This window comes from Barbus barbus (assembly GCF_936440315.1).
Source record: "Barbus barbus genome assembly, chromosome: 20".
Classification (NCBI taxonomy): Eukaryota; Metazoa; Chordata; class Actinopteri; order Cypriniformes; family Cyprinidae; genus Barbus; species Barbus barbus.
The window spans coordinates 26,536,637-26,549,674 of record NC_136748.1 but is presented as its reverse complement, the minus strand read 5'-3'; the positions used below and the strand labels follow the sequence as shown (position 1 = coordinate 26,549,674).

At 36.3% G+C, this 13,038-nt stretch overlaps 1 protein-coding gene across 2 annotated transcripts in view; it reads right to left on the bottom strand.

Annotated features, from left to right (window-relative positions):
- Positions 1-13,038, bottom strand: part of mipol1 (mirror-image polydactyly 1) — a 72,844-nt gene that overhangs the window by 39,486 nt on the left and 20,320 nt on the right. For both annotated transcript variants that reach the window (XM_079442817.1, XM_079442818.1), the window contains exons 3-8: positions 11,769-11,853; positions 10,836-10,915; positions 7,139-7,352; positions 5,761-5,899; positions 3,158-3,263; positions 766-895 (exon numbers count right to left, since the gene is read on the bottom strand). In XM_079442817.1, coding sequence (XP_079298943.1) covers positions 766-895; positions 3,158-3,263; positions 5,761-5,899; positions 7,139-7,352; positions 10,836-10,915; positions 11,769-11,853 — 754 coding nt within the window. The remainder of the gene's footprint in view (positions 1-765; positions 896-3,157; positions 3,264-5,760; positions 5,900-7,138; positions 7,353-10,835; positions 10,916-11,768; positions 11,854-13,038) is intronic.

Below are 13,038 nucleotides of genomic sequence, written 5' to 3'. Positions count from 1 at the left end.
AAGTACATTACAGAAACAAATGAGGGGAGAAATGAGATGCGTCAAGGTGTCCCAAACTGAGTAGTATGTTAAACATATATCAAATATTCAATATCTTCAATATTTAATATTTCTTTTTGGCAATATTGCAAAATTATCACAGACATTTACTCCTTGCATCATTAGGAAAGCACTACAGCAGATAAATTAATTATTATCAATGTTGAAAACAGTTGTGCTGCCTAAGATATGTGTGGAAACAGTGATCATTTTTTCAGTATTCTTCGATGACTAGAAGGAAATAGAATTTTTGTAACAATGTAAAATCCTTAACTGTTGATCTATTGTGTCTCTGCTAAATAAGAGTACTCAATTTTTCGTACCGACCCCAAATTTTCAACAGTAGTGTATATATGGAGATATGTATGGAATAATGTAGATGCTTCGCACAGCCTTTATCAGCACTCAAGCTCCACATGTCTAGAACAGGGCTTCAACAAACAAATGGCCTCATTTACAAAAATACAATTTCTGTGTAAATTATTCCTAAATGATTTATGTCATTCTGACATAATATTCAAGTCAAAGTGACTTGTTTTATATACAAGTATCAGTCTAATTTTGAGTATGACGGCACAACTTGACCGCGTGAAAATTGCAAATCGAAATGATCGATATTCATTTTGTGAGAAGCTTCTTGGAGAGAACAGACATGATTAGAGCAGCATGTAGTTGGACAGACTGAACTGATGGTCTGGTTTTGGAAGAGGTTTGAACGGCACATACTCCAGCGCTGCCTCCTGAAGCTTCTTGGCCCGAAGTAAAGCTTCATCCCTCTCCTCGTTAGCCAGACGCAGTCTGGCCATCACAGCCTGGTCTCTCTCCCTCTGAGCCTTATAGATTTCCTCGACTAATGCTGAGACAGAGATAGAGAGAGAGAGAGAGAGAGAGAGAGAGAGGGGTTATTATTCTGGTATTGCACTCAGAGCTCCAGCTGCACAATAACAAGGCTAAGCTCCTCGGGAAAGAGGTTATTGCAGTTGAAACACTATGGCATAAGTATTAATAACTCTAAGTGAGCCTTATTTTGAGAAGACAGTTTCCCCTGGGGAGGTGTGCGTGTGTGTGTGTGTGTGTGCACGAGCGCCCAGAGCAATAAAAACAGCAGCAACACCCTGAAGTCAGAGTTCCAGGCTCTTGGAGACTGTGGAGACATTTTATTTATGAAATTTCAGCATGGAAACATTCTGGTTTATCAACATTGTACGGGAACAGTGAGCAATTACACCAGGCTCATGGATGTCAGAAACCATCTGAAAAATATCCTCATATAGGAGGACAAACGTGACTGTGTTTGACCTACAGGCCTCAGGAGGTCCACGGGCATGCTGACGTATGCATTTCCAAAACAATATTGGAAACGAAGGCCCCTGGTGAATGAATGAACTAATGAACAAACAAACAAGCAAATGAACAAACGAACGATGAATGGGTCCATGGGCATACTGACGACTCTCCAAGAATCTCCAAGCAACACTGGAGAAAAAGACCACTAGAAAATATAAATTACTGAATGAATGAATGAATAAAGGAAGCAACAAACACACGACCAAATAATGACTTAATGACAGAATGAATGACAGAATGAATGATACCGACTGCTAGCAAATATAAATGACTCAACAAAAGAACAAATAAACAAACTAATGCAAAGGAATAAAATGAAGAAATAAATAAAATGAACAAACTAACAAGTAAAAATGAACCATGAATCAATTTCTAAAGCATAATTATGAACAAAAGCCACTAGCAAATATAAATGACTGACTGACCAAACAAACAAACACAAAGAAATGAATTAACAATTGAACAAATAACATAAATAAACTAACAAATTAACCAATAGAAGTATCCATGAGTCAATTTCCAATGCATTGTTACCCACAAAGGCCACTAGCAGATATAAATGACCGAACAAACATACAAACAAACAACTGAATGAATGAATGCAAAGAAATGAACCAATAAATAAATAAACGGATGAACTAACAAGCTAAATTATCTATGAACCAATTTCCAAAACCTTATAACACACAAAGGCTGCTAGCAAATATAAATGACTGACTGAGCGAACAAATGAACAAATAAACAAACATGAATAAATGGATGAATGAATAAACAAATAACAAATGAAATAACGAACTAACAATCCATGATCCAATTTGCTAAGCCTTATTACACACCATGGCCACTAGTCGATATGAATGAAGAAATAAAGAAATTGATGAATTAAAATGGACAAAGGGCAGATGAACGAACAAAATAACAGACAAACAAACAGAAGGTATGGAGAAATGCTTGAATGAAAACTAAATAAATAAACTTTTGTTGAGTTTAATTGAAATTTGCTTTGATTTTGATTCAAAGACTAGACCTGCACCAAATTTAAAAATAAGGCAGACAATTTGGTAAAATCCACAGGATTTTGGCATTACCAAACGGTCCTTGGCACCATCTCTAATCCCACCGAACGCGGCACTGTTATCCATCACTCGCATCAATTCTTTCCTGCATGTTACGATAAACAGTCATTCCCACACTAAGCCACTACAAAGTTCACAAAGCAAATCAATATTGCTGGAATTTGCTGATTAAACATCTCCAACCCGAACTATACAAATCAAATTGAAATGAGGGCGGCAAATACATGCATTATCATTGCCTTATTAAATGAACAATTTGGCTGCCTAATTGCGTGTCATATAAGTCACGTGTCACGTATTTCCGTTTAATTAACAAACTGCGATGGCGCTTCTTAGCTAGTTAAGTTCAAACGAAAAGTGAATATTGGCTAAATTTAAACATTTGTTCAGCAAAGGTGAGGAGCGTGTACTTTTCATTGACAAAATCAGTTAGAGAGGCATGATCACTTTATGTTAGACATGTTGGTTTGTGTTTACAAATGTCAAAGTGTGCTTTTCTCGGGTTCTGCTGACATGTACTAACTAATTCATTAAAAGTGTTTATTCTTCAGCTGTGTTTGCATTTAGAGATCTATGCAATGTCACACCTCACATTAAACACGTAAAAAGGTAAATGCTGCCATATTAAATGAGTCTACTTATTCTTTATTCCTTTCAACCATATAAACATCCATCTTTTCACCCATGCATCCTACCTGCTGCTCTCTCACTGGCACGTGCCTCCAGCTCGGCCTCCTGCAGCTGAGAGTCCAGAAGCTTGGTTTCCAACTCCTTCTCCTTCAGCGCCAACTTCTCCTGGAGCTGTAGACACATCCAAGACATAAGTAGAACTTTATAGCTTTATTCATACTCATGAAGTCAACAAAATAAATAAATAAACAACAAAGCTGCTTGGTAGATGAATACTAGTTTGTGTTATTTCCACAGTCTACCAAAAACGGTAAATTAATCATTTTTGCATGAAACTGCATAAAATTTTAGGTCGTATTTCACCCAAAAATTAAAAATATCCACCACTGTTCAAAAGTTTTCAATCTTTTTGAAAGAAGTTTCATCTGCATTTGGTCAAAAATACAGTAAAACAGAAATACTATCAAATTTTATTACATTTTAAAATTCCTGTTTTCTATTCGAATTTTATTTTAGAATATAATTTATTCCTGTGATACAAAGTTGAATTTTCAGCATCATTACTCCAGTCTTCAGGGTCACATGATCCTTCAGAAAACAGTCTAATATGCTGATTTGACACAGAAGAAATCTTTCTTATTATCAGTGTTGAAAACAGTTAATATTTCTGTGGAAACTGACATTTTTTTCAGGATTCTCCAATTAACAGAAAGTTCAAAAGAACAGAATTGTTTGAAATCTTTTGTAACAATTTCGTTTTGATCAATTTTATGTGTTCTTGCTGAATAAAAGTTAACTTCTTTATAAAAAAAAAAAACCCTCACCCCAAGTAAAACACTGTAATGGTTCTAAAATAAATAGGCTTAATTTTTTTTAAGCAGAAAATAGGTTTTTAGGTGAATTATGACCTGAATATCATACATTGGCATCTACTGGCAACACTTTAACTGAAAAACTCATATCAGCCAAACACAACTTTATAACCCCTGCGTCAAGCTTTTGTATTTGGACCACTACATCATATAATTTAGGATGACTTATAAAAAAAGAGGAACTGTCATGTCTTGGCTGTAAATCTGGATTGGTGAGTGATATTTTACAAGCCTCTCAAATGATAGATTTAACCTCCTGTCTTAAATATTTTCATCCCGTTTGTTTTTGTCCTCCCGGACTTTGCAAACATGATGGGGTTGGGCCAGAGTCCGCAAAGGGCTCTCTCAGATCACTGCCAGCAAAAACACACTCTTGGGACATGTTCCTGCTCCTCTGTCAGGAATCACAACTACTTGCAAACCGGGGACATCAATTACAGTCATTTCCCCCTCTCCGACCCCTCAAACGACACGTCTCCAGATGGGTGCAGATATGCCACATACACTGACTAACACAATTTAAAAGACTCCTATGCCCTGAAAGAGCAATGATGGAGCAAAACAGAATGTAATGCAGTTTACTAAAGGTCAACAACTAATTCTGCCCTCTGAGATTTCAATCCCTTTCCAGCCACCTGACGGATAGTGATGACTTTTTACAACACAATCAACTCCTGATGGTTTAAACCAAATCAGAGAGAAGTCAAATGGATTTTAAGCACAAACTCCACAGACAGTTTGGTCATTGAACACTTCATTTTCAAGTACTGCACTACCACAGAACTCACCGTTACCATGGAAACAGAAATCGTTGCAATCAGCACAGCATTGAGTTTTTTCAACCCAATGCCGACTAGCTTGGCAACCTTTGCTAACAAAAGCTAGCTAAAGTTAATATGGGATGTATTGTTAGAGTATGACCTGGAATTTCCCAACAATAAGTCTACGTGGCTGTTGCAATTCTTAGGTTAAATGAACAATGAAATATGTTGAAACATTTCATGAAGCAACCTAAATTTAAAAAAGAAAGCCAGTCTACTCTCTGATTGAATGAGGAGATTACAAAACAAGTCAGGGCAGTGTCAAGTTTCATTTTTGACAGGAATGAACACGAGGCTGCGAGGGGTAGAAGTAGTGCAGCCGTTTGAGATTCTTAATTTGCACCCACGAGCATACGCGTGTGAAGTGCAGACGCCGATGCGAGAGAGGTGGGTCTGACTCCGGGCCACTTTTACACTGTTGCCGCGGGTTATAATGCATTCACATTAAACCACGGCTTTATGGGTTTTTTGCTCTAATTTATGTTTGGTTTTGTGCTGGTATTGGTATATTTTGCATGCTAGTGCTAGGAATCGATCCCTTGACGTGATTGGTTATTGGTTTGTGACGTAGCAACCCGAGGGCTGTTTCAAACCGCATTTCTGGGAGTGCCATTGGGAAACTACAGTTTTAAGGAGAAAATACTCAGCAACGGTGTTGAATTGGCACATGGTTTGTCTAAAAGCATATTAAAAACACCACATAGAGAAATAAACAACATAAAAAAAACTTGAATTTCACTACAGGGGGACTTTAACAACATTGTTCAGTCTTCCCGAAAAAACAACTTTCAGTAGTCAAAACTTCATAAGCAGTTTTGAAAGTTGTTAGTTCTGAAAATTACATGATCCAGTACAAGACTGTAAGTTTATCCCTCACAGCCTCATTTTGTTAAGTTCAATATTGCGTCTAACTTGATTAAGGTATATTAGGCCCAGAATGACTGACTTCATGAACTTCTTAACATGTAAATTCACCTTCTTATTGAGTTCTCTAAGAGAATCCAGCTCCTTTAAGAGAAAGGCAATGTTTTTCTCTTTATCCAGAACTGGTACTTGCTTTTTGGAGTCGCTGATAACTTTGGAATTTCCCTGGTCCTCATGAGCTGGAGCATGCCTTCAGAAAAGACAAAAGTTAATCAGAAACGCTCGTATATTAGACTCCCAAACGGGCAACAAAAAATGAATCATTCACACTCTGACATGCAATTATCAAATACACAAGGGATGCGGTCTCCCACTTTCAAGAATATTACTGTGACTTATTTACTTTGAGATTTTAGTCAAATCATACAGTTGACCTTTAAGGTAATATTAAAGTATTACTGCACTGTATTGCATGGTAAATTACTTCCCTCTTGTAGCCAGGAATTCGATTCAGTTCTTATTAAGGAGGCAAAGAAAATGCATTGGAATCTATATTTATAGTTTCATGCTGCGATATAATTAAAATCATCTTACAATGGACAACCATGCTAAAAGTGAATATTACTGCTATATTCATATTCTATAAAGGCTTTCTCGATAGTACTCAAGACAAATGAAACTAAACAACTGTTGCATATTGGATATTTTTGCAATGGCATACTACCTACTATTTTTTTAATAAATTAGTATGTAATGTGAATACTATGCACAGTATGCACATTTTTGTACACACGGAACAGTTGGATGACCTACTGCATTTGTGTGGTATATAACAGAGCAGACTGCATGTTATAATGTATATAATGTATACAAGAGTAACAAATTTTTAGCAATTCTCCTTGTTGCATTATTTTATTAGCTTGGCAAAATTGCATGTATTTTTGCATAAAATAGAATTAAAATGATATAACTTTCCACAAAATTTAACATAAAAATAAATATGTAAATATATAATTGTGTAAACAATTATATCTCAAATTAAGTATGCAAATATGTAAAGAAATAATATATTTTATTTTATAATTATTATTAGAATTGAATATTAAAAGTAGTAAGATCATGTAAAAAACTGAATTAAAATAAAGTAACTTTTATATAAATATAATATAATATATAAATATATAGAGACAGAGAGAGAGATGTATGTATACACAAACCATTTATTTGTTATAATTATTTATTATTGCAATTCAATTATTAAAGTAGTGACATTACATGACAACAATGAAGCATTATCATTGCTTATTGTTACATACTGATATCACAGTATGCAGTATGGTAGTATTCCATTTTGAACATAGGAGAATTGTAAAAACACAAAGGCTGAGGCTAAAAAAAGCTGCAAAATAAAATTAGAATGAACTTTTCCGCCCTAATAATGATTGGATTTTGATTACTGAGTGTAAGTGAGTCTCTCTGTTCTCCTGACCTGAGTGCGGCAGACCCTGCCCTGCTGACACGAGGTGTGTGGACCGGACTGCTGGCTGTCTCGTTAATATCCTGCTCCTGCTGTGCTGCGGGTCTCTGTGGAGACCGTCTCTCCTCCTCCATGATTCTCACTTCAGCTGAAACTGGGCCTGGCACGGGTGGGGGTGGAGGGAGTCTGAGCGTCAAACCTTCTCTGGGCCTGGGAGTCTTAGATACTGTGCCAAAAAAATAGAGTAAGAGAAACAGTAACATCATAATTTATTCTCTTCACATTTGTAGTACCACCAGGTGCTGTTATGCTCCAAAAATGAAAAAAAAAAATAATTGCACTGTATTACTATTACCAAATGATGTCCAAACCAAAGTTGGCCTGTGTTGCCCACTGATTTGACCCGACATGCAACATCACAGAAGAAGGGGAAAATGTCAAACATAATTTCATATAATTTATTTGCAGTGAAATGTAAAGAATATAAGTTATTTTGAATGAATATAACATTATATAAAATTTATATAATTTTTTTCATCTTTTGACCCTAAATCAAGTTTTTGTTTATTTGTTGTAGACAGTTTGATTGCCTCTGATTATTACTATTATTATACCATGGCTTCATGTGAAGAACAAAATGAAATAAAATTTCATTCACTGTAAATCTTCTTCACCACTACCATTGCTCTCAAATCTCATTTATGTAATTCAAATATGTGCTTATAAAAATTAGGCATACTGTGGGTAAATTTGGGGTTATTTAAAATTGGGGGATTTTTTTTCTTCTACTCATACAAATGACGTGATATTAAGATTTTCTGGAGCTTTTAGTCATTTTTGGATCAGACTCTGGTCACTACAGACATTCATTATAAGGAAAAGAGCATAAAAAAGAAAGAAAATCATAAAGGTTTGCAGAATTTATTTTTGGGTGAACAATTCCTTCCGAATTTTAATCCTTTCATCCACCACCATTACAAGCTAGGGAAAAAATTATTACTGTTTTCAAACAGGTTTTCATTGGTCGGACTAAACGGATGATCCCACCACCCCAATCTAATGCTATTGGTTGAGTCAATGTTGGAATGTTCAAACAAATAGAGCATGTTTCAAAAGCGCCACACTTTAGACTATTCAGTGAAATCAACCTGAATCTGCATATTAAAAAATATTTTAGCATCCAGAAAAAGCTTTAGGAGCTAAATGAAAAGGAAAACCCACAAGAAAGACGTTGCAGCCATAACATATAAGACTTCCATTCTTCTGCTGGGAGATTACAGTCTGACGGTTTGAAAGGCAGCTCTGTTGGTTGGTTTGCGTCAGCTCTCTGAAAAGAAAACTAGGTCTGGCCGTCTTTCACGAGGGAATGTGGCGATCCGTGCCGAGTGACTGGCAGGAGGGGGAAAACGAGGTCTTCTGTCAATGTTTCTGTAGCGCTCAGGGCCAGAGATGCAGGCGGAGAGGCAAACACAGAGGCCTGTCTCTCTGGCAGCCTTTCTGAAAACATGCTTTGCTCCTCAGGGAAAGCTGGATGTAACCCGGATCGTTTGTGATCAAAGAGCAATGGCCCTTGAATCAGAGATTTTCAATGAGTGCAAATTTGTGATGACAAAACTAATGAAGATAGAGACTTGAAAGATACAACGACGGCTGAAATTGTGAGCAGCAGAGGGTGTTCAAACTATTTCTAAAGCTAAAATGCGTAATGTTTAGTTAAAAATAATGTCTTTCAAACAGGTTTCCTGAATTCGTCTGCCATTGGCCAGCCAAACAGATAGTCCCTCCCTCATATTCACGCTATTGGTTGAGTGTTGCTGGGTGGAGCTGGTCAGGATGCTCAACAAACAGAGCAATGTTTTGATAGCGCCACAGAGCCACAATGTTTACACCTTTCAGTGTTAACATCTACAAGCAAATTAAACCGATAGTAGCGCGAAGTGCATGCACAGGGTCAAGTGCTTAAAAAAAAAGCCGCCTGGCCGTCCTGCGATTATAAAATATACATAAATCAGTTCAACATCAATGTAATTCAAATTGAGCAAAACTCAAACACACAGTGCTTAAATCAAAAGCATCAAAAAAAAGGGGGAATCATTCTGCGTTAATAAATGCGTTGTGATGCTCGAGTCTTGCGACCACGATGTCCAAAAAGCTCCAGCTTAGCCGCCACAATTATTTAGCGAAAGGTCAGGTTTTGAAGTCGAGATCAGGGAGGTCTGCCTCATGGCTTTGTTGCTAGGGCTCTGCTCTCAGGATTGCTGGAGACAGTTATTAGTATTCCCCGTAAGACTCACCCGTGCAAACACCAAATTCAAACCATGAATAATAACGCCAAACACACTTATAGAAGCCCTTTGTCACACTGCAAATATGCGACTTTTGGATACATTGTTCCCTAACCTGGGTTACTTCTTTAATTTTATCTCCCTCTCCGGGTGTCTCTCACAAAGGTAACTGCCCCTGAGAATGTGTGTTTAAAGCACCATTTCCCTCACAAATGGGGTGAACGGGGCTTTTAATATAAGCGTGCAAAGTAAAGGCCCATTCCCTATGGGAACCAAGTGAAAAAGGACATTAAAAGCAAATTCAGAAATGAAGAATTAGCTCTCTTTCAATTGATGAGTGTCAATTTGAATTGAATTGGCCACAAACCACAAGATATCGGATTAAATGACAGGAAAAGGAATTTACTAAATTGTAATTCAAAGAAACTCTACAGAAATTGACCTACATTTGTCCATCACAACAACAAAACTGGCAAGAAAAGATCACTTGGATGTTCATTTTGAAGTTTGCATATTATAAGCTTTTTGGCTTCATTTTAAAGACTTTTAATTAGAGCATTTTGAGTAGTTAAGTCTTTTTCCACAGAGGTCCATAACATATAATAATATTACATGTATTAAATATCTAACTACATTTAAAATATATGTCAATAAATGTACAAATCAGTAAATATAATATCAATTATTAAGCAGAAAATTAAAATAAATCAAAAATCAAACATTGATTTAAAAATAGTTTGAAATGTGCTATTTGAATATTTGGATTCTGCATCCTGTTTACTGCCTCAATTCAAATCCAGGAATGGAATTGCCATTTAAAAAGTATTCTTAATTCAAATCTACAATTTTAAAGACACTTTATGTGATAAATGGGGCAGAAAATGACCAGACATGACCATTTCCTCCATTCATTCTACCAACGGTCTTGTGCCATCTTACTAATGTCTGTCACTAATAATCAAACACAGGCTGATTAACCGCCTGCAAAAAGATTGAAGTGTTTCACCAACAGCCCAAATGTATATTTGAGCAGCGAGGCAGAATAAATTTGCATATCAGGAGCGTCTGGTGAAGGGTTGGTAAATACTCTGTTTATCTCTCATTGTCATTCCAACCAGTCTATCTAAATAGTGGCTCTTCTACAGCATTATGGCCTAGGTAAAGTTATTACGCAGCAGCCTGGCATTATGGAATAATGTAAATAAATGAATAAATAAATAAATACATGTAAATAACTGTTAATGTACTATATTGAGCATTTAGACATCGGGAAGCCTGTAAAACAAGTCTTTACTCATAAAAACAGACACATTCTGGCAAAAATGCAGGAAGAAATGGTTGTAGCATAAATAGTATTTTTTTTGTTGTGATTTGATAGCAATTATCATGGACTAAAATAATAAAACTAATGTATAATTTATTACCTTGTGTGAGTTTCTCCTCCAGGGCTTTTGATAAACTCTGACATTGGGATATAGCTGAAGTATTTTCTCCTAAAGAGGATCTGGAAAAAAATAAATATGCAAAACAAATATATAAAATCAACACTTTTTTTCTTTGCTCGTCCCCTTCGATATCTAACAGCAGTGCACTCTGTCTGACACACTCAGGTGAAGACAGTTACAGGATATTGACAAACTGTACATCAATGACATTGCTTTGAAGGACCTGCATGTTTTGTTTCAAAGCGCTGAGTAAAGCAAGGACATGAAGCAAATATCAAAGACCTTCAAGAGTTCTGACCCTAAGAGGACAGAATTAACTCTTTTTACAAGTTGTATTTTTTTCAAAACAAACATAATCAGTATCAAGATTAAATAAAAATACTACTTGAGTTGTAATATACAAACACTATAAATTTGGAAATATAGCCAGAATGTACTTTAAACACATTGCAAACTGTGCTAATTCATCATTATAATATACAACATGTATATTAAAAAACAAACACAGAATTCTACTTTTAAAAAGTATAAAGCAAATGCATTGCATTCCTTTGTCATAAATAATAACTTAAATGCAAGTTTAATCTGAGCCAGTTCAGTAGTGAAGTGCTTTAAAATAATTAACATCAAATCTTTCATTGCATGCATTTTCTGCACAAACCTGTAACCAAATTACATTTGCATCGCACTAAAGATGAACAAACTAAACTAGCAGCTGATTTTTAAACATTGTAACTCTGTTTTGGATTTAGAAAACACATCTCTGCAAAGACATCATTACAGCGTGTAATCATCGCCTGCAATGTACACTGATAAACATTTCGCACATATTAAAAAATCGTCCTTAATTGTAACACGTGAAAGAAAGCCATTGACAAACAGTGTAAAATGAGCCGAGGAAGGCATCTTTACCCAAGTTGTGGTGTGGTCTCTGAACAATGGTGCTTTACAGGGGACGGCAGCCTTTGTTTCAGTTCTTCATTGACTTTAGGATTATCTGGAAATATATAGAAGGGATATGATTAATTTCACTGCTTTTCATCACAGGCTCTAGCTCACTCCTTTTCCATTAGACTTAGAAAGGTTAGTATTAATTACAGCCTGTCAATATGATCTCGGGGTGCTTGGTGGAGAGCAATCTTTAATAACCTCTGGAGTAGAGGCAGCAAAACAAGACAGACGGCTTTTAATTTGCCGTGTGAAATTATGCTTTAAGACTTTGTCTTTATCTCATCCACTGTGTACCAGTGCTTTACCTCGCAGTTTATGGAGGACTAATGAACGCGGGCAATTAACAAAGCGTAATCCCACCATGCAATCGTTTTAATGCTTTTAGCTATCAGAAAAGTAAACAGCCATTTAATACAGCTCAAGCCATATCAGATCCTAGTCAGGAAGCGCCAATTAAAGCGTCATCTACTCAGGTGTAATTAAATAATGGTGGATAATTCAGTTCCGTGAACGGAAGCTAATTCATAAGCAAGCAACAAACAGACAGGAGGCAATTAGCAGGAACGCTGACATTCAGACGGCAGAGCCTGTTGATCGCTGGCGGTAGGAGCCGTGGTGGAGAGCTTCCCTCTAGTGGTGGAGCTTCTGAGACAAGAACTTCTTAACACAACACACACACCGGGGGCTTACAAACGTAAACACTTGCCATTTCAGTTCTGTCAACTGTAGGTGCCTTGCGGTGTCACATTTACAAACCAAATGAAGAACCCGGAACGTCTTCAAGAAAGGGCTGGAAAACACGCAATGTGTTTCCTGGTCGGTTATTTTTTGGGAACCACTTTGGTTAGGAAAACCTTAATGGGTCACAAATGTCTTCTAAAGGATTCCCACTTCCCACACCACTAGGATTTTCAACATTGTACTAACAAAAGAGCAATTTCTAGCCAAAGCAATAATTTGGATCCTGAACACATTATTAATTCATATGGCTAATTGTAAAAATGACCTAAAATTTCCAAAGCTCTTCTAGATTTAAAGAATTTGTACTTCATGAATCTCTGATGCATTATCAATTTTTTGTGCTGAACTGTTCATTATGTCTACTAAAAGACTTACCAAATCATTGGATTGACACATTTCATTTCCTGTGCTGATGTACACTACAGTTCAAAAGTTTGGGGTCAGAAGAAATCAATGGATGCATTAAATTGATGAAAAGTGACTATAAAAA